The 22,405-nt window shown below is 47.3% G+C and overlaps 1 protein-coding gene across 4 annotated transcripts in view; it reads left to right on the forward strand.

Annotated features, from left to right (window-relative positions):
* The first annotated feature begins 14,357 nt into the window (after positions 1-14,357).
* The window catches only part of SLC41A3 (solute carrier family 41 member 3), a 23,828-nt gene continuing 15,780 nt past the window's right edge, over positions 14,358-22,405 (forward strand). Inside the window, exons 1-3 of one of the 4 annotated variants that reach the window (XM_026052673.1) lie at positions 14,358-14,390; positions 14,487-14,593; positions 16,112-16,431. In XM_026052673.1, coding sequence (XP_025908458.1) covers positions 16,141-16,431 — 291 coding nt within the window. In that variant the 5' untranslated portion in view covers positions 14,358-14,390; positions 14,487-14,593; positions 16,112-16,140. Of the gene's footprint in view, positions 14,391-14,486; positions 14,594-16,111; positions 16,432-19,801; positions 20,792-22,405 lie in introns of those variants that run through there. The other 3 variants (XM_026052676.1, XM_026052675.1, XM_026052677.1) reach the window with 3 other exon arrangements.

Below are 22,405 nucleotides of genomic sequence, written 5' to 3' on the forward strand. Positions count from 1 at the left end.
CGACACATGTGAACGCTGATCATATGTCCTGAGGTGACAAAGTCCTGGAGTACAGTCTGCTCTGTTCTTTCCAGCAAGGATGCAAAAAATAATCATGCATGTTTGCTGGAGCCAGAAGGCATGCTGAAACTCCAGCAACTACGTTCCATCGGAGTTGGTAGGCAATCATTGATCCAGAGAGAGGATAACAGAGGTTATAGGGAAGAGGCAGACTTAAAGCCTGCTGCTGATTTCTGATCTTCACCAGTGAAACCTGCAAAGGCTGATTCCAGCTCTTGCTGCTTCCTGAGGGGCATTTTCCTAGCTCTTCCGCCATGGTTTTTCCACTGATTCTCTTGCTGCAGAACCAGAAGTTAACAGCCTGCCCAGGCAGCATTGGGCAGGGCTTGCAGCCTGTGGAGCGTGGTGACCTTTGGAAGCCAAGCCCTCAAGGCCACCAGCACGGGACGAGTGTGGCACAGGCAGGGATGCTGTTCTGGAGCATCCCTTGTGAGCTCGAGACCCAGCCTGCGTGTGCCCCTCATGGACCCTCTGTGCTGCAGGTGGGCTTTGGGACGTTCAGTGCTTGTGCAAAGAGTGGCTTGTCCTGCTGTGACAGGAGATGCTCTGGACTTAGCTGAGCCTGCTTTGATGTGAGGATAGGTGAGCCCCCCTCAAGGCTCAAAGGACAGTTCTGTCCAGTCGCTGGAACTTTTCACAATTCAGCTTTATTCAACCTTTCAGACATCCCCTAAGGATGTCTAGCAGTAGGATGTTACCTGTCCAAATCTCAGCTTGAAGCACAGATCTAAACAAAGATGAGCCCATGCAAAACTGCTGCATGATTCCATAGGTCAAAAACTAGGGTTGAAGCCAAGCTTATAGTGACATTTTAGCCCTCGATCCAAATGTTCTTTTAGGATCCTGTGTTTACATAACCCAAACAGGCTGGTAGATAGACTCCCACAAGCTGTGCAGTAACACCTTACAAAGCAGCTATTATGTTTATTGAATACCAATGTCAGTGTAAACCGGTCAGTGCTCCTTAATAGCATTAACCTATCCCTTTAGCCTGCCTAGCAATTTATTACGGGGTCTAGGCTTAGCAAAGCAGCTAACCCCAGCTTTGGACTCATCCTCTACACCAAGGCACTTTTCTAGCGGTGGTCCTGGGGAAAATGATGACAATAGCAGGGCCGATTATTTTACCCTGGGCTGTGCTTGAATGTCACTCACGCAGGTGGAAGGAGCCTCGTGGAAGCTTGAGTGGCTTCCTAGGAAGGGAGCTAGTTAGGCAGATTGCTCTTTTCTGGGCACTGAGGCCAAATTTTGTTCTATTAGTGAAACTGCTGTCATAACACATGAGCCCTAGGCATGCACGGCGGGCAAGATGAGTCATTTGCTCTGTTTTTGGAGCTGCTGCAGGAGCAAAAGGCCTGTCCTGCTCATCCGCAGCCTTCCTGGCGTCCGCGCAGGGGAAGTCTAAACTGCTGCCCTGCCGTATTGTTTCCCAGGAGAATCTGCCAAAAAAATGCCTGGTGCAAAAAATAAACCATGGCAAGCACCGCCCGTTTCCATTACGGTGTGGGGAATGACTGGCTTATGTAACGTACAGCGTGGAGCCATCGCAGCGATCAAATATAAATATTGCTCTGAGGTGAAACGCGCGGGGAGCGTAGTTGACGCTTTTGTGGCGAATGAAAAACCAAAGCTTGGTATCGCTCGTGAGGTTTCCCCTCTGTGCCTGTGTTTGTTTGCACCTTTCTATTTCTGTACGTTAGTATCTCTGGGCCGAATCCTGATATTCTGAGTCTATTTTTACTCAGTTGCTACTCAGGCAAAACTTCCATTGACACTAACTGGAAAACTGCCTAAATAGAGGCCGCCCAGGGAATTTGGATTCTGGCTGCAACCCTGCTTGTTTTTTTTTTTTTTTTTTTTTCTTTTTTTAATACTGAAAATCTCTTCCTTGAGGTTTGTCTTGGTATCTTTATGTTTGGGCTTGCAAATCCATGGCTGGAGCAGAGCTGCATTGCTCCCTGAGGGCTAAAATGTCAATTTAGCACAGCAGGCATCTTTTCTGCTGGGTGCTTGGGATAGATGTCTTGTGCGTCCGTGGCCCTGCTACCAGGCCTGAACAATGTGGGATTTTCCCCAGGGAAAGGGATAGGTGGGTGAAGGAGGCCCCTTGGCCATGGGGCTGTGCTGGCTTGTGCTGCAGATGTGGCAGATTTTCTTTCCCTTCTTTCCATCTTCCTTCCCCTTCATTATTGGAAGCTTTTGGTATTTGATGGCAGGGATTCAAATGAGTTCCCTCCAAGCTCAGAGCTCTCCTGGCTGTTCTCTGCTAACCTTCTGCTTCCAGGTTTGCTCTCCTTGAGCCACCGCCACCAGCACAGTGGCAGGTTAGGATTTGGCACAGAAGGCCTTGCTCGAAAGACACCTGGGGAAAAACTGGCTTGTGAAGTGAAACGTATAGCCAGGAGATGAAACCATCTTCTGGATGGAAAGGACTGTCAGGTGGCATCTCTGAACCTGGGGCAGCGAGTAAGAAAGATTCATTTCCTTGTATCGTTGGCCTGGTTTTGGTTTTAGGCTACTGCTGAAGTGCTGCAGTCACTACCCAGGAAGGACTGGATGAGGAAAAACATGGATAAGCCTGTCCTAGACAGATGGTGCTGCAGAAACAGGTGGTGGTAAGGTGTCAGGTAAGGAGATGGAGGAGTGGTGTTAAATGGAGAGAAGGAATATGCCCAGTCTGGGTGTGAGCAAGTGGGTGATGTTGTAAACTGCCTCCTGAGGTGGGCAGGGGAGCTTTTGGTATGTGAAAATAGCATCAACAAGAACAAACTCTCCAAATCCCCAAACCAAACTGCCCTAATGCTCTGATCCCTCTTACCGCCGCCTCACCTGGACTGTGTTTTGACCAGTTGGTGCCCTTTTCTAGCTCTTCCTGGGATTAGTAATTATTACAGAGAAGTGATGTCCAGCTGGTATAGCCTTCAGGAGGAGAGGTGAATACATGGGAAGGGAAACCCAGTGGTTGTTAGTTGCATATGAAGCTTTATAGCAATAGCAGATGGAGTACTGCTAAACTAAGAGATGCTTCGATAGGACCAGTAATCAGTGCTAACTTAATGTTCTACAAACTTAATATACTTTGAGGGGATTTTGAGTGCTTTATTATCTGGCCAGAGACAGAACTCACCCCCAGAACTAATGTCATAGGGACATAAGTCCCGATGTCATTCATTACAATGCTAATAAAGCTTAATATGAGCTTAAAGCCCACACCCTTTTTAGACACCAGAGAGTTTGCCTTGATGCCATGAGTGGAGCAGGAAATTTCCTTAGTCAGCCCCAAAGGCCAGAGTTCAGTTTCTTACCCTTTGATGTGACAGGTTACCTCAGTTATTGGCTTGAGCAGTGGATTCAGCTGCAAAAGATAGATCTGACTTGAGATGCACCCCTGAACTTCCTCACCCTCTAGGAAAACAATGATGCCATTCTTGGGACATCTGCAGAAGCTGTAAAATGCAGAAATCCCTTGTGTGCTGCAAGCTGTTTTCATGTGGTTTCCAATCAAGTGTTTGGCAAAGAGAACCGAGTAATTCAGAGAAGGAATCTCTGATCTTCTTCAGCTTCATTCATTACTTCACTTAATATGTAATTAGAGCTAGATAAAATACCATTAGCCACTAATTCCCTGGTGCTCATTAAGATGACATCTAGTTGCCCTTGTTAAGTGCCTTATTTCATGCTGCTTAGTGCCTGAGCCTACACAGAGACATCTCTGAAATGTCTCTTTAGAGCAAGCCAGCTTGCGTCTACCTCATAGCAACACCCCTTTCAATTTTGCTTTATTCTACTATTGTTGTGACTTGGGGATCTAGCAATAATGGAGTCTTCTGTATATTTATATATATTTTGCCCTCTCAGCTCTATCTTTGTGTGTAGTTGTGAGGGTATTGTATGAATAATTGACACTAGTCCGTGTTTTGCCATTCATCAGCTAGCAGCTGACTGAACGATCCACCCTGTCCTTTGAAGTGCTGAATATTTATTGTCATCATCATCATCAATTCTGGCTTTTGGCTCCATGGAGAAGGGCCGGCACCGAAACTCCAGCTTCACACACTCAAAACATGGGTGGTGTTTGGAAGCTGATCCAAGGTCAGGTTCCAAGTTTGGCAGATCTTTATCATGGAATGAATAAAGATCCACCTTGGATTGAATGAAGATTGACCACCTTGGGGTCAATCCCTGCCCTCACTGGAACTGGTGGGACTTCTGCCAGTAGCTATGGCTGGAGCCAGGAGTACAAACTTGGGAGGTTCACAATGGGGTTACATTTACAGCTTGATCTTATCTCCTTAAGCTTAGGCAAGAGGAAAGAGTATTGCTAAGTTTGTACCCTTTCCTGTGGATTTTTAAGCAGAATCAGCTAAATAAAAATGTAGGGTTCAGGCTGTGTCACCCTGGGGCTTATTCTCAGGCAATGGGGAAAACTTGGTGACCTCCTGCCTGACCTTCTGTCTTATGGCATAAATACCCCCTTTATTGGCCGTTCTTACTGCAAGGGGTTTAGCATATTGGTCCAACATACCTGGAAATCCGGGATGGGCTTAATTCTCTGCAGGACACTTCAGAGGAGAGACTGTCACCCTCTAAGGAAATTCCTGAGGCTAAATGAGGATTGAGAGAGTCTTTTGGGCTGTGTTCCACCATCATTCTGCCACTGCATGCTTAATAGCATAGATTGCTGAGAGCTAGCCCTGCACCAGCTCTGCTGCCCAGCGGAGCAGGTCATAGAGGAGAGGTAAACAAGAAAGTAGTGGTGCAAAAGTAGTTGTTAACCAGGGAGGAAGAAACCCAGCTTGGTCCACAGACATGGTCTCTGTCATAGTCATGGACATGGTCTCTGTCTTGACCATAGTGGTTGTGTAGTTTGCAGTCAAAAATGTCCTCATGTGTGAGCAGAGAATGTGCAGGGAAGAAGGGGCAGGTAATTGCAACTTATATTGCAATTTAATTGCAACTTTAATTGCAATTAAGCACCTTTTGCAATATAAAATTTACAGTGCAAATAAGATGCACCTGAGGATTCATCCCTAAGGGTTATCACTTGGTGACTAGGGCTCTCTCTGTCACTTTGTGACATTCATCAAGGGCACTAATCAGTGTTTACTCCAGCTAGTTGCAGTTTGCCAAGTGGGAAGGTGGTTCTGAAAGCCTCTTGCCCATGATGTAACTGCTTGTTTGTAGATATGTATGCATTTGAAGATGTCTCTTACTGGAGGTAATTTCATTATCATTGTAATTTTCAAGCTTTCCCTAAGCCAAATTCCAATTTCTTTTGTCTTTTTTTGATACTTACTAGCATTTCAACATAGGTAGCTTAAGTTTTGCGTTAATGAGCAATGAAGTAAACCAAAAATTCTCCAAAGATGGGAAGAGAAGGAAGCCTTAGATTTTGGCAGCTCCAGGTAATGACATTCTCCAGTATTAAGGAGAAGTTTCAGGAGGAGCTTTGTTTGGAGAAAGAGGGTTGCAGTGTTTAGCTTTTCTTTAGCTTGTTTCTTTTAACAAATGCTGGAAGACTTTTAAGGGGCCCTGCCATTTAAATAGCGTTAATGAAGTATCTTCAATTGTATAGCGCTTAGAGAGCGAAGGAGGACTTTGGCAAGATCTCTTACACCTGTACAAGGCTCGTTGGCATTTGTTCAGCTAAAGCGATAGTCCCTTGGTGTTACAGATGGAAGAGAAGTTGTTCACAGCCAGACTTTTCTGGGAGGGTGCAAATTCTTCAAAAGCTCATTAAATTATTACCCTCGTGCCCTGCTGCATGCTGCAAGACGGTTCCCCTTGTCCCTCGCTCTTGACGTCCATGTCAATGCATGCTCAGTATTGCAGAGCAGATCACCAGGTGCAATGCACTGCCAACGTTGCTGCAAACGGGCGAGCAGATGATCCAAAACACGTTAAGCCCAGAGCCCACACACTTCCTATGGTCCTCATGATGCAGAACCACTTCACTGGCAGTCCAGAGCCTCCAGGCAGTGCAAGGGCAGGCTCCGTTCATGAGAATATCCCTTTCTTGTGGCCCAAGGGATGTGCTAAGTGCAGAGCCTTTCAGCACGTTGGCTCTCCCCATTAGCCAGGATCTCCAAGCCGAGGAGCGTGCCTGTCGCTTCAAGGACTCTGTGTTTTGCTTAGCACACAGATACGTAAATAGATCTTGCCTTAATGAAATCAAAGCTGTTTTGAGTCCTGGTTGTGGCAGAAGGCAGCTACAAATGGAGTGAAAATGCATAAATGTAGTATTTTTTTTGTCCAAGTGCATTGATATTTTATGAGAAAACTTTACCATAGATGATGCTCAGTTGTTAACTGTAATTATCGCCATAGCATAAATGAGACTGAGACACAGGAGACTCAAGGTAGGAGCAAAGGGAAAAGAATTAAACTTAAGCTTTGGCCTGCCTCCTCCCAGCTTCATTCCTCAAGAGCTAGACCATGCTCCTTCTGAAAAATGCACATGCACCAATATTCTGGATCACTTCAGAGCTTTTGATAAACAGTTTAAATGATAATTTAGCATATAACGTGTGCTGGGAGCTATGACTTCTCATATTTCTGAGTGAAGAAAGGCTTTGAACCTAATATAAACCAGTCACTGCTAGCAGAGGGAAGCAATAGCTCTGGTTATGGCCAGAGACACAAAACTTTCCATATCAAGGGTGCAAATTCCTGAAAAGCCAGGGCAAATGATGGCAAGTTTCAGCCCAAGGCCCACAGGCAGGGACAGGCTTTTGACCTGTATTTGCAATACTGACACATTTACTTGCATATAGAAACTGCGCATTTGTTTGCACAAAATAGACAGTGGCATTTAAGTGAGAACATACTGTCTTTTTATTTGTCCAGACTGCAAAAAAAAAAAAAAAAAAAATCATAGTGTGATATTTGTCTCTGATGTTGTAATGTTGTGTGTGTATATATATATATACACTTGTATGTACTTAGATTTCTAAACTAGATTGCAAGATTATCTGAGGTCATAAAGCTGGGATGGGATTTCCTGCATGGCGATGTATATGAATACACTAGAACATATAATCTGAGCCTGAAAAGATGTTGCTTATTATTAGGGAGAAGAGACTGGGTGCTAAGAGACCAGACACTAATGGAAGGCAATGCAGTGTAATGTTTATAGAATGAAAATGAGCAATAATTCTTCTCTTTCAAGTCCTCTGACAATATTTCTGTATCTTCGGGCAAGCTATTTAAACTTGCTTTAGTTTTCTTAAACGTATTATAAAGGAAATACAGCCTGAGTTATAAAGGGAGATCTATATTTTTAGCCAAGGATCCACCAAGCGTTTAACAACCTGTAAGTCAGGTTCAAAACAAGCTCAGCTGGTCTGGGCACAAGGAAAAATACAGGAATAGTGTCCTCCGTTCCTGGAATGTACCCGTGTCTGGGACTGAATGTTACAGCAAGGCACTCGTAGCCTGGCACAAGAGTCTGCATGCAGCAGGGTAGAGATATCCAGCACTGTGTGGTGCAGGCAGCTGGGCTGAGAGCCTCAAACCACCACCAAGACGGAGGCGAAGCTACTTGTGAAGCGTGCACTGCTCACAGCATCTGATGCCGTGGTGCTGGGCTTGCCCTCCAGACAGCAAATATGCTCTTGTGTTTGGCCTCAAAAGGTAGGAGGGATGTGTCCGTGGTGGTCTTACCGGAGCATCATAGGAGAGGGGTCCATATAGAATAAAACTGCAAAGCTGCAGCTCACAGCATGGTAGATATTTTGAAATGCTGATTTTCAAAATTAAAATACACCCCCCTCAAAAAAACCCAAGGTTTGTCTCTCTTCAGAGATTTTCTTCAGTCTCTCTTCAGACACTATAGTTCTGAAGGGCCTAAAAATAACTGCCCTCTAAACAGTAAATAGCTGCATTAGCAGATCCTGGCTCTATTCTGGAATATCCTAGCATTAATTCTAGAAAGATAAGTAAGGTAAGTATAGTAGCACATGCTAAAGAACCCAGTAAGGCCAAACCCCCAATACTGCTGGGGTTAATCTGCTGGGAGCACTTTCTATTAAATATAGAAAGCAGTTTTCCATTTCACAGACCAGTTATAAATATATATTTATATATATTCTTAGGGAGAGCCTGACGGGGCCCTGGACAAACCTGATCGGCCTCCGTTGCAGAGCTGTTCTAGGTGCCTGCAAACCTAGTTAATGTGCCGGGAGGAAGCTGGCAGGTTGTAGCTCAGCTGTGGAGCAAGGCCATGAGATTTTACCCTTATTTCTTTCTTCCTGGGGAAGATTCCTTGAACTTGGATTAGGTCTGTAGAGGCTAGGGAAGAGCTTTGCCCCTGGCTCCCCTTTTCCCGCCTGTTGGGGAAAACAGCCTCCTCTTTACAGCCTGCTTGCACAGGGATGTGCTGGCCACCCCAGGAGATCTCCTTTTTAGCCCCATGCTGCTCCAAGAAGGATCTGTTTGAGTTTTTGCTCTGGTCATCTAGGACGTGTGAAGTAATCTGATAAATCAATCCCCAGATCCGTGGGATTGGGTTGGGTTTCGTGCCTCCCCTTGTTAGCAGAAGGTTTAAATGGTGTTTTACAGGAGCGTTTCTCTGGGATGTTTGGGGCTTCCAATGCATTTTCTTAATCCCTACTTATGTGTGTACTTGGCAAGTCCAGAGCCAGGGTGCATAAAACTGGCTCGCCTTGTTGGACAGTGACATTGAAAGGTGGCCCTGCAAGCCCAGGACTGTCCTTGCTAAAAGCCTCTCTCTGGAAACAAGTCTGTCTGTGCTCAGTCCTCCTGCTCCTCTCCAAGCCCTGCGTTCCCTGCTAAGACCGTGCCAAGACCGAGCCATTTCTCATGGTGATCCCTGGGACACCTGTCAAGCAGGAGCTGGGCCGAGCCCAACAACTCATTCCAGATGCCACCAAGCAATCCTGAGCTTCTAACGACTCCCGGCCATCGCTGTGCTGAGTACGGCTATAAACGGTCACTTGAGGGGGAAGGGGTTTTTCCTTCCCTTCACTAGCTTCATGGGTTTGCATTGCTCAAACCTGCCCAGATCTCTTCAGTTGCATGTCCTCTGTTTCGAAAAACGATGTTATGAGCATGGTTCCTCTGATCCTGTCTCCAGAAAGGTCCAGCTTTTCGGGAAACAGCTCACATGGGACTTTGTTTTGCTGCCCTTTGCTGTATTTCAGGGGCAGATCAGAAAAAGTCAAGGGTGAAACAGTTGCCTGTGGAAATATCTTAACAAACCAGAAAGAGGGTTCAAAATGATCAATTGGAGTCACTTAATAAAATGACTTCAACCCAACGGCGCTCTCCGGAATAACCCATCTAGAGTTGAATCCTGCTGAGTGGGAAGCATTCATCTGCGGGGAAAAGATGCTGGATGAGAGGCTCATTCCTATTCCTTGGGGACAGAGTTGTGTCTCTGCATATATTTAATAGTGCCCAGCATCCTGCAGGACTGAGTGTTTCTGAAAGATGGTTTATTTTTACCAAAAAAAAAAAAAAAAAAAAAAGTTTACCTATTTTTGGAGATGTTCCATCCCAGCAGGCCGATTTCCTGCTGCCATCTCCATCACACTCAAAGCACCTAAAACACCCTGGAGATGAGAGTTATTGCTTTTAGCGCTGTGTGCCACATGAAGGCACTTGTGGTATCACAGAGGCTTCAGTGGCAGTGGTCACCACAACCCAGGAGCTGCAGAGAGGCTGAGCTACCCCAGCTCGTGTTTTCATGTGCACTCGAGGGGCATATTTTGAGCAGTTAGCACAGCTATCTTGCTGCGTGTCATAGGATGCTGCTGCGCTAAATTAAGCGTGCTGACACGGCTAGGAGTAATAATTCATCGTATCGTATTGAATTTTCAAGGTTCAGGAAGAAGGATCCCATTTTAATACTAGAAATCACAGCAGGTGAATGGAGCATATTTTCTGGTGTCACAAGTCTGGGACACAAAGCCATACGGGGCACCTATGTCCTGGTAGGTGGTCTCTTCTGCCCTTGAAAGGTAGTGACCACAAATGGGCTGAAACCACCAGTTGCAGGCTTAGATCTAAGCCTTGTGCACAGGGACTGGTGAAGTTTGGGTTAATTACGGTCTAAAATGAATGCAGTTTGGCTTAAATGAATGCATTACAGTTGTGTTTTCTTGCGATTTTGCCACAGAATGCTAACTCTGGAAAAAAAACATTAAGGGGTTGGCTTTTTCCCAGGTTCAGGAATGATCCCATGTCTCAGAGGCAAGAAGGCACCTGAAACCTTTCCCGTTTTCAAGCGTTCCCTGTTGGAGGCTCCAGGTGGGTGTTCACTGCAATGCAATATGGGCTCGTTCAGTTGTGGGGAGCAGAGCCGAGGACGGGCAGAGATTCCCTGTTGCACAGCTCTGATTCCCTGGCTGTGCTGCTCGTGACACCTGAGCAGGCCCAGCCATGTAAACATGCCCAGAGGTGCCCAACCTTGCTCTCCTTTGCCATCCAGCCCTGGTAGGGTTCTGGAGCGTTCCCATTCCACGTTATCCCTTTCCATAGGAAGGGGGGGGCTATTTGGGAGAAGAATAACATGGATATGCAGAGGCTGGGCTGCACGTCCTTGGAATGGGGCAGCTGGATTCTGTCCCCGGCTCGTACTGGCACTTTCTGTTGTGTGGAGGCACTGGCTCCTCGAAATGTCAGGTCTCAAAATGGAAATGGCCCGGCATTGTTTGGGCCCGATTCCAGGAAATGCCTCTTGGATAGAAACGCTCGCGCTGGTTGCCCCTTCTCTGTGACCACATGAGGAAAAGGATCTAAAATAGGTCATTGTTATGCATAGGGAGAGCCTGTTCCCGGAGCCCCTGTGGCTTCCAAGTAAACGAGCTTTGGAGGTAAGTTAGGAAAAGAGGCTGATTCATTAGCAGCAAGGGAAATCTGTGCGTTGGAGGGGTGCCGAGCTGCCCGAAGGGATTTACGTAGTGACATGCTTCTCAAATCTTCTCAAATCAGGAGCTAAGTGATACACAGGCTTGAACTCTATCACAGTCACATGCTCGCTCGGCTCATTTCTTATCTCATGGGTTTCTCTGGAGAGTATCAGTTGCTCCAGTCCCTCACAGGGTTTCAAAAGTCTACGGGAAGGAGTCACGGAGATCTGTCTTCTAATGTGAGAAAATGCTGTATCTGTTTTCTCTTCCAAATTAGGTCACCTTGTGAGGCGGTTCTGGATGGAGTTTGTTCCTGCAGTTATAGAGGCTGTAAATAACATATATGTTCCGAGTATTTCATTGTGCTATCACTAGTTTATCTGAATGTCATATCCCAAAATTAATACCAAATTAATTTTAGCTGCTGAAAGACCCTCTTGTCACCCTCTTGTCCAGAATGAGATCATTTTGGGCAGTTATTTGTTCAAGGGAGGAGCAAGGCCAGCGCGTTCTTCTGGCTTTGTTATTGAGGGTTGGCTTTTGCATAGTGCTGAGCGCTCAGTTTTGTCAAACCATCTAGAGAAAAGGAAGGAAAAATTCATCTTTCTGGAGCATCTTTGCCCTCTTTGTTAACATGACAAGCAGGGGTGCCAGTTAGTGCCGGTGAGGAGATGGACACTTGTTCACAAGATCAGAAGCAGAAACTGCTCTCGCAGAGGATGCTGAGCAGCTGTTGGACTGTGAAGGTTTTCACCCCTCCTGACCTGGGCTAGATTCGAGTCATTAACCCAGAGCTGAAAAGCTTGAAATCCCTGGAGTGCAAACCACGGGATAAAAAGCCCTTGCAGAGTTGCATGAGCCTCTTCCATATGCAGTTGCTGCCATCTAATGGTAGATTAGGTTGAAGAAAGGATTCACGCAGTCTAAATATCTTCTCATGGGGAATTTGGCGTGTGGAAGAGCATGTGCAGATCAGCCCTAAAGGCTGCTGGGCAAGCACAGTGATTTAATCTAGTTGGGCTCCTCTGTGGAGCTGCAGGTCATGTGCATGGTGTCCCACTGCAGGAAGCCATCGGGGTGCTCTTTTGCTCTTCTTTGTTGGGTGGCTTCCATATATGAAGCCTCAGTGGAAGTCTGTGATGGTAAATTGGCTTAACATCTGTCCAAGAGCAGCAGGAATCAAATGATGGATGTTTGTAGCAGGTGATGATGACAAAAGAGTAGGTAGGTGGGAGGGAACACTTCTACGAGTACCTCAGATGCACACAAAACATCTGAGTAGCATCCCTTAAAGAACATCGATATAAAAGGGCAAGGAGATGGAGACTCACATGGAGTTAACTATCTGTAAATTAGGGCTGAAGGTTCACAGAAAATAAAATTCACCTTCCTGCAATGAAATATGTGTAGGAAAAAGGAAATAAGGCTTCCTTCTTGTTCAGCAGTGCCTGTTGGGACCTATGCCTCTGAAACCCTCTCAATCGCTTGAGAGGCTGAGCGAGCTGGGCCTGTTTTCTCTGGAGAAGAGGCGGCTCAGAGGGGATATGATTAATATGTATAAGTTCAGGAAGGGAGAATGCAGGGAGGAAGGGGACAGGCTGTTCTCACTGGTGGCCAGCGATAGGACGAGGGGTAATGGCCACAAGCTGAAACACAAGAAGTTCCGTCTCCAGGTGAGGAGCAACTTCTTTACTGTTAGGGTAACAGAGCAGTGGAACAGGCTGCCCAGGGAGGTTGTGGAGTCTCCTACTCTGGAGGTCTTCAAAACCCGCCTGGATGCCACCCTGTGCCACATGCTCTAGGTGTGCCTGCTTGAGCAGGAAGGTTGGACTAGATGATCTGTAGAGGTCCCTTCCAACCTTAAATATTCTGAAATATTCTGAAATTACTTGTGTGTGGGGGGGGCTGTTTTATATATATATGTATGTGTGTGTATACATATATATACACACACATACACATGCATATATATATAAATATATATAAATATATATATATATATAAAAAAATCTATGCCAGTTTTTTTTCTGGTCTGTTTTAACCTGAATTCCCCCCCCCAAATATGAAGATAGTTTTAACCCATGCTAGCACCATCTCAGAGAGAAGACAGCTTGGAGCCTGAATATATCTTCTTGCATCCCTGCGTTGCAATGGGGATGAAGGCTTAGGTATGCACAAACCAAAAGTCCTCTTTGGTTTCCATTTGGGCATCTAGTGCATGTCCCGTAAGGGGACTGAAATGGAGCAAAGCAGGGAGAGCAGCCTCTGCTCCCAGTGGTGACAGGACGACTTGCACTGCCTGGCAGTCCGACCAGGCCGGTCACTGGCACCAACTGCAGCAAAGTCATAAATCAGGGCTTTGTGTTGAGAAATATCTTCAAAAGTCCCCAGGCGCCCAAGAAATGGCATTTTATAGCAGGAAACTGGGGAGAAAAAAATGTCTTTGGATAGAATACTGGAAAGAGCTCTAAAATTCCCCTCTGTTTGGCTGAAGGAATACTTGTCAGAGAGAAAGTCCAGGAAAAGAGCAACATAAAGAAAGGAGAGAGAAGATGCCAAGCTTATTGTGGGGCTCACCAGAGGAAACAATCTTTAAAAGTACTGAGAAGAGAAACAGAATGCGGTGCAATGCGTCCTGCCATGCACGTGGAACTGTGGGGAAGGAGTATTAACCCCACATCTGCAAGGATGCCAATAAAATCAGCACATGTGACATCTAGTTTGGTGGGGACAGAAAAGGTCTTAGCGTGGATTTGCTTGACTTTGTGCCAGCGAATGCCTCCCAGGCTGCAGTGAGCAGCTCAACTCGCCTCTCCAAACAGGGGAGCTTTGTTTGCGGTCAAGGTCCAGTCACTGCTTCGTTGCATCAAAGCCCTGATCTATCTCAACGCTGCTATTGCACTTGTGGGACTTTTGGGGACTATTGCACTTTTGGGACTGTTGCACTTTTTTTAGCAGTGCTGCTGCTGCAGGATGGTGTTCCCAAACACCCACCTGCTAGCAATACAGATGGGGTTTCACAGTGATACCTGTCTGCTTCTGCACATAGGCTCTAGGGTCAGGGTTCTGCTGATGGTGGGACCCAAGTGGGGCCCAAGGGGGTGGGCAGACCCTGCAGAACTGAGTAATCCTTGAGCTGGAACCAGAACCAAGATATCCTTGCCAATCAAGTTCCCCAGGAGACTTTCCGCTTGCTCTGTAGATATTTTTCTTTTAAGCTTAGTAGTAAAGTGATAGCAGAATACATGTAACAAGTCTAAAATTATCTTTGCGCGGTTGCTGTTTTCTCAAACAACATCCCTTCCCTCCTTATTTCCCATAGGAATACAGTACCTTCAGACCATGCTCAGGGAAGCATCAGTTGCGAAGCGAAGACTTAAAATTACATCAAGTGAGCTGAAATTTAAGACTTGCTGTTACAGCAGTGACGCTCAACCGCAACACGAAGCAGCTGCAGGGGTTCGTTACTGTCACTTGCAAATGCCTCCCGGTCCCTTGCATGTGCCTTGCTTCAAGCCAAAGCTTGCAGGCCCAGAGACACCATTTTATCCATAGGAACCCGCTAGCATCCGAGGGACTCTTCATATTGCTGTGGCACTGAGGGACGATTTAATATCCTGGGCTGCTCTGCAGATCGGAGCTGTGTGATTCCCGAGGCTTACGTGAGTACGGTTACTTCAGTGCTTAACAGGATTTATGTGCATAAATGTAATGGGTTTGTAACGCAGTGCTGCAGCATGGGAGGAGGATAAAATCAAGTACCCGGGGAGCTAGTTAGTACAGGATGCCTTAAACAAGAGGCAGATGCAAAACATCTTGCAAATGTAAATGGAGGGGGGGAAAAAAAAGGAAGGAAAAAAAAAAAAAGAGGAGGAAAGGGAGGAAACAATGACCTTCCTCAGCTCTTTATTGCACCTCCTGTTTGTGCAATTAAGACAGTTTTCACGTTTCCAGACAATGTCTGTTGCAGGGTGGTGCAGACCCGGTGCAGGGCAGGGTCTCCCGGTCCCCCCTAAGCGCTTCCTTCGATAATAATAACCACAATTAATAAGTGTTAATGACAACGGCTCCGCGGGGGCTCCAGCCGTCTCCACCGCTCGGCGAAGGGCCCCTGCGCCCGCCCCCGCCGGGGCCGGCCCGGCTGCTGCCACTCACGGCGCCGCCCGCCCCCGGCCGCGCGCGGGGCCGGCCTCGAGCCGGGGCCGGGCTCGAACTCGCGGCCGCGGGCGCAGGGGCCGCGCCCGGCGCGCGCCGCACGTGGCGCCGCCGTTGCAGCCGCGGGCCCCGCGCAGCGCAGCGGGTAAGTGCAGGGGACCCCCTTCCCCCCGTGTCCCTCGCGGGGTGGATGGGGAGGCGCCCCGGGCTGCTGCATCCTCCCCATTCCCTGAGCGGGACCTGCCTCCGCTGCCAGATGTTGCCGGGAAGGGGGTGGATGTGCAGCATCGCCGCACATCTGGCGAGGGAGGAGGGTTTGGGAAGGGCTTCTGCTGGCAGCTGGGCGGCGGGATGGACGGTCCCATTGGGGCCAGGGAGGGGATGTCTGATAACGGCCGTGCCCGGGTATTTATTTATTTTCATGGGATGTTGTGGGGGCGTGGGAGGTTCCCTGTTGATAGATGAGTCACGTAACGAGCGCACATGTCGCATACAGGGAGCGAGAGGAAGGAAAGGGATCCGGATTAGGGGGCTAAAGAGCCCTCCCGCTGTCAAGGGGAGGTTGGCGGCTGGCTGTGTGGTGGGTTGCACAGCCCCTTGCTGCATTTCAGCATGCAGATCAGTCCCATTCCATGGGCAAAGCTCAGCCGCCCATGGGATTCTGCTCTCTTCTCAGGTCCCCTGACTCCCACGTGAGCGGCTGGTGGGTCCGGCACTCAGGCTGCACGTGGACCCTCCGCATCCTTCCAGGCACTTCCTGGTGGCAGCAGTTCAGTGCTGCTGCAGGCCTGGCAAGAGAAATGGGACCGGGGAATGGGAAATGAGTCTGTTCCAGCACAAAACTAGGGGTAAACTGGGTACCAGCATTTGCATCAGCAAATGGACTTCACCTAGGGTTAGGGATGTAGGTGATATTTTACTATCACATTGGTGTAATGGGCAAAATACTGAAGGATTTTCTGTCCCTGACCCATGCAGTGCCTTTTCTGATCATCTCTTTGCTTCTGGCTTTGTCTTTTTTACAGGATAACTCTGTGATACAAGAAGCGCCACCATGAAGGGTGAGGAAGCCCGACAGAGGAGAAAGGAGGGCAGGACTAGGAATGGGGACCGATCGAGGCACAAAGGGAAGAGCAAGGGTAAACACAGAGAGAGCCGGCTTGGCAGCCAGGAGGCAGAGGATGCCTGTTTGCTTGCACAGCAGAAGCTGTTGCCTGAGGAGAAGGTGGCCATGGCAAAGCCACGGGAAGAGTCAGCCCTTGCCATTTGCCTGCAGGTGCTCCTGCCCTACCTCCTGGCTGGGCTCGGCATGGTCTTGGCAGGCATGGTTTTGGATTATGTTCAGGTAAGGAGAAGGAAGGTGTCTCATGTCTCTGGGATGGGCAGGTGGGAGATTTGTCTTCAGAGGCAGGGCATTTGCTCTGCAGATGGCAAAGGTGAATTTGCGGGAGATTCTCATACAGGTGTATCCTTCATGTAGTCCATAATCACTTTGTGTAGCCTCAGGAGAGACCATTTGGTGGTTTTATGGACCTTTGTGTTCTCTGGAGGCAAAAGACAACATGGTGCTGAAGGACACGTGAATGATCTGAGGTGCCTGTCTAGATGTAGTTCTGGAAAGCTCTGCATCCCCTTCTTCGCTGCCCAAGGAGGCAGGCTGCCCAGCACTGCTAGTGCCTCAGACAGCCAAGTCCATCCTGCCTGCGCTTCTTATCCTGGTCTAAGACCTTTTAGCAATCCCTTAAATCCTTGAGACTATTGTCTGTGATATCAGTTCTGTGACAGTCAGAATCAGACCTTGCCTCCCATCGTGAAACAATGCAGAGCTTTAAAATAGTGACATGGACTTAATTTTAGGCAGTTTAAACCTGTAGTTATTTCCAGACTGTAAACTATTATGGCTTTGTGCTCTGGGTTGCTCTTACTGCTCTGTGCTTTTCTCTTAACCCTTATTATTTGATTAGCTACCTGTTGGGTCAGGCTGCCCTGAGCTCTCTGATACAGTGACATGGGAACTACTGTGCCTGCATGGACCTGCTTTCATTAAGCTGTGTTCCTTTCCTAACAGCCCCGAGCTGATCTCCTTAAGCTAAAAGGCTGTAAGGGCTTAGGAGTGGCAGAATAGCCTTAAATGACTTTTGCACGTGCTCAATATATAACAGCAAACCTATTCAGATGAGAAGACACCGAGCAAATCTGGAACACAGTCACAAACTGCTTCTGGTCTCCTTTGATATTGCTCTGAGAGTCTTGAGCCTTGAGCAGCCACTTTCAGTTTTATTTTTAGAGTCTTTGGACCTGCCCAACCCTACGGATCTCTGACAGTAAATGTGTGTTACCTCCAAGCCTGAGATATTAAGGGATAAGATAGATTGCAGATGGATTTATAGTGTTGGAAGTGTTTGGGTTTTTTCCCTTGGAGTGTTTTTCTCTGGGAAGGGGTGGGCCACTAATTTGAACAAAATGTGAAATAAGCCTCATATTCCTCTGAAACCACAGAAATCTGGTTTCTATTTCAGGCAAATAGTTTAAAAAAAAAAAAGTTTCATGTTATTGCTTAGAGCCTGGAATATCAACCCATCTAACATCACATAAGAAAACTAGGTCTTTGGCTATTAGCACATCAACGTCTGCTGCGTGAGCAACCACCTGAATGCATCTCCTGGTGGCCTTGCTGCAGCTAGGAGTGGTCCTCCCTTTCTGATAGACAGCCCTGTTCCAATGGAGACTGTTTCTGGCCTAGCTGCTGCGGGGCAATGCTGCTGGTGGCTAGATGACAAGGTCAGTGATACCACGTATAGCAGCAATACCATGTGTGGAGAAGGGCAGCATGCATCTCCCCAGGCTTTGCCATGAAGGGTGGTGCAGCTTTGGGGCTCATCTTTTTCTCAACCAGTCGTGCTCTGTCTCCTGCTTGGTCACACTCCCTTTCTTCACAAACTTGGTGCATCTTTTGGCAGGCAAATACGATGTGCCTCGGTCAGAAGACATGATGCATCTTTTGCTGGTGCATGCAGTGCAAGCCTTTATCAGAGACTCCTTAAATGCATAATAAAATGAATGCCCGGGTGACCTGAATCAATTACCCTCTCTGCACGTTGATTCATCGGTTGAAGGCTTTTTATGGTGCTTACTTAGAAACAGAGAGAGCCGAAGTGTGATAAATGCACAAACCCTGGCGGGCTGCAGCTTCAGTATAGGATGTTTTGCGGCCGTATTTTAAGTGGTATCTCAGTCATTCAGGCTCATTGATATTTCCTTCACTCTAATGTTCCTGCCTGTGAGCAGCCTAGTCAGCAGGTATGGTGACATTTGGGCCTGGTTGTGTACATTATCAGACCTCTGCAAACATGTGGCCTCCTGCCCAGTGACCTGTCTTTTATTCTTTATTTCCTGAGTGAGTTTCGAAGCAGAACTGGACCTTCAGTCTGCCGCTTTTAAGTTCCTGGCTGATACGAGATCAGGTTATGTGTGGTTATTACTATTTGTATTTTTTAAGGAGCATCTGTCTTAGAGCCCCTGTAAATGTCCTCCTTGTTAGACCAACTGAAATGATTTCCCTCTCTAGCTTTCAGTCCCGTGGAGCAGTGTTGGGTGGAAGAGGCGCACAGGTAGATATGAAGCCAGTGGGGAAGGTCTGACAGGCTTCTCCTGTCCCAAAATAACCTAGAAAGTTGCCGAAGGAGAGTCTCACGTCTGCAGCTAGAGCTCTTGTGCTTCCATAGAAATCTCTGCCATCTCAGCCCACTAAGCCTCCTTCCAAAAGGAAAAACCAAAGGAAATGCACCACCCAAAATAGCTGAGAGCTTCTTAAGCTCCCTGTCTATCTACGAGGCAAAAATATGCCTGGTTCTGTCCAAGCCAGCCCATGCACTTAGTTGCAAGCCGGGGAGCCTGTCACTGGCCCACAGTCACATTAATCTTTACATCTCTCTGCAGAGACTGTCAGGGAATGGGCTGCTTAGTCCAAAACGTATTAGCAAGGCAGTGTAGTTTAAACATTGAGTTTGAGCTGACCTGAGAAGCCGATAGACACAGAGCACTTGCTTTCAGTTGTTTGCCTTCGCTCGGGCATGGCTGTGTTTGAACCTGTGGTTAGATAGCGGAGAGAGCATGCCTGCCACCCTACTAACCCACTCCTGTACCCTTGCCTACTAAGCTGTGGTTTTAAAGCCTTTTGACCTTTAGATCCAGTTAGTTTGCTGAAGTTATTAGAAAAGCGTCCTGGCAGAAAACCACGACTCCCTTCCCCACATGCTTGGCTTTAAGTTGCAGAATATTCTGTCGTCTTTCCTAAGCAGGATACAAATTCCACGGCCGTATGTGGCCGTGACGTAGCTCTGATTCCTGTGCATGGGTCAGCTGTTTGGCTATGGAGACGCAGAGATGAGACCCCCAGGTGTAGGGCCAGGAGGGATTTGTTCCCAGGATCACTCACAAGCGACGTGTTTCGCTTTGGAAGAGAGACGAACCGGCCACGTGCCCCGAAACGGTCGCCCTTTCGCTCCCTCCCTTGTGGTGTAGCGAGATTATGGAGCTACCTTAAATACGCTCCAGCTATGACTCTTATCTTGGCCTTTGCAAACTAGCAGAAAGTTGAAGTGATGACAGCAGATAAGGGTGTTCACTTCTGAAGCTTATTGGCTGGTTCTCTGCATTTTTTTTCCCCCTCTGAAAGCCAGTCATTCAGAGGTATAGCTGGCACACGCCGACTGTTCCATCTCGCTGGGACCACGGAGGAGCGGCCGGGGTCTAGAAGGGCAGATCTTCTCTCACCAGCTGGGTCAGCTGTGTCACTTGCCTGGAAATGGTACCTGCCTAAGACTGTCAGCAATGAGAAGTGTGGACTCGTGTTTTCCTTGACCTTTCGTCACCTTGGAGGACAGCAAAGCGGAACCCGGTTGCTAACCCCGTCCCTCCTCGGCCTTGGAACAGTGAGAAAAGTTCAATGGTGCTTGTGGTGGGAGTGAGGGGACCGGGGCTGGTTTGGAGCAGCTTATATATTAAACGATCGTATCAAAGGCAAGCGGCAGTCTGACGAGAAGTGTAACCCGAGGAGAAAGGACACTAGTGTGTTTGAGCACGCCGAGGGATTCTTGCCTGACCTGTCACTCTTCTAATGCCGTAGCCTGAGCAGGTCTTTCTGGTTTTTATGAAGGTGGTGGGAGCTGAAGGGGGTGTGGGCTTGTTTCTGTTCATCCACGGACGTCTCTGCAATCTTCCTATCTCTTTTTTAATTCCCCTCTGGATATAACTTGGAGAAATAGTGTCCGTCAAGTTTGCTGCCGCTTCGACTCAACCCAGCTGAACTGATTTTGGAAGATACTCTTGCTTGCATCCCTCTGGAAGCACTTCTAGGAGGAAGAGAAGCTAAATAAATTTCTCATCGTTGTTGTGTAGAGGAAATACTTTTCTTTTGACTTTGGAGTGAAGTCCTAGGAGAATCTATGTGATGTCCTAATCTCTGCCCACCATTCTGTGTGCCGAGCATGGGGTAGCTGTATTTGACCATGGTGGTCACACAGTTGCAGTTGGAGCTGTGCTTTCATGGCAAGAAGCTGAGAGGTTTCACCTGCAAGCTGACCAGATCAGCCAGTGGATTTCTCCCAGAGACCTCATTCTCCATTGCATCCCAGATTTTCGTGCCCTTCCTTCTGGCTGGCTTGGGCATGGTAGCTGCTGGGCTCCTGATGGATGTTGTACAAGTAGGTACATGTGGTTAGGCTCCTTGATAGCAAAGGGGTGGGTTATTTCACTGGCCTTGAGCATGTGTGTTTTTCTTTCTAATGGTGTATAGTCCTGCCAGGTAGTCAGCAGGATGACTATAGGTTTTCCTGCACTGGGAGATGCTGTTCATCTTCAGGTCAGTACATGGGCACCTTGCAATGCAGGGTGATGGTTTTCAGCTGGACCGCCCTCCATGCAAGAGATCAAGTGCTCCCTCCGCTGTATCCAGCTAAACATGTGGTGACAACCGGTATGATGCAATGAGATCAGACTGCAGCGTATTCCTCTATTGCATGTTATTATTTCTTTACCTCAGAAAATTCTGATAAGCAGATCTGGGTCATGGCTGTTAACTACTCGTCTCACCCACAAGTTTATGCTTTCCGTTCTTTGCAAACAACCTAATGTGATCTTTGGTCTAGAAGACATTTAGATACCGTGGTGAGCGACATGGCAGCATAAAAAGATAAGTGTTGCCTACAAACTGAGTGCTTCTTGGGCAGGTTGTGAGGTGGGTGCCAGTTTGGAATAGCTGCTATCAACTTCCAAGGAGTTGTGCTCAATTTATACCCTCCCACCCACAATCAGAATCTGTCCCATGGCTCTTAACTGTACTGGTGGCACCAAGAGAAATTCAATATTTGTTCTAGTTTGGGCATCTAATACCGCTGGATTTACAAATCAAAAGGCTGGCAGAGTTTCTCAAGGATATGTCCTGTACTCTGAGCTCACTAGAGTACATTGGATTCTCTGGCATTAGAACCGCAGCAGGAGCTAAATATGGACACTTGAGTGCTTGGAAAAACAATACCTTGCTCTTTTTCTTGCACTGAAAGAAACAAAGAAGGCGAAAAAGTCAAATTAAGGAGAATATGAGGAATATCAAATAAAGGAGGGTTAACTGGAGTGGCACATGCTCTTGCTGTGCCGTGTTTGTCGTCTCCGCCTTGTGCTGTGCTGTTAGGTACAGACCTGTCTTGCAGCATTACAGAAGTTCTCAATCTACCCAAGATGTTATTTTAGTACTTAGCAGTTATCTTTGGCCATCTGTTTCAGGGAAGGAAAAGACATAGTGCATACCCATTCCATACCCTTGGCAGGTAAACAGGGCTTTGTCTGTGCGTAATCCAATGCAATTCCAAATCCAAAGCCTAAGAATTGGGCTCAATTCAAATGCTGCTGTGTTTTTGATGAAAAATACCAACCGTTCATACCTGCGTGTGTCCTCCAAATATTAGATTGTAGTCCACTTTGTATATTAGCTCACTAGTTTCAGAGATGGGGTCATGCCTGAAGCAGATGTCATAGTGCTTGTTTTGGAGGAGATCTCCATTATGTTACAATAGAAGTTATCAGGCAATAGGTTCAGCTCCCAAACTCTGAGGAGGGAGCTAGTGAGAACTGAGAGTCACAACTGGTTTAATAGAGATGCTATTGAGGTAGGCTGCCATGGTATCAGCAACTCTGCATTTAAAAACAAAGCCAGTAGCTGGAAAAATCCAACATTTTAGACTTTAAAGACTTTATGCCTTTTATTCTTTTAGCTGATTGGGGGTTTTTTTGTATCTTTCATTCTGACGCAATGAGAAACT

Source organism: Nothoprocta perdicaria, unplaced genomic scaffold, assembly GCF_003342845.1.
Source record: "Nothoprocta perdicaria isolate Ctin4 unplaced genomic scaffold, notPer1 scaffold_9, whole genome shotgun sequence".
NCBI classification, from domain to species: Eukaryota; Metazoa; Chordata; class Aves; order Tinamiformes; family Tinamidae; genus Nothoprocta; species Nothoprocta perdicaria.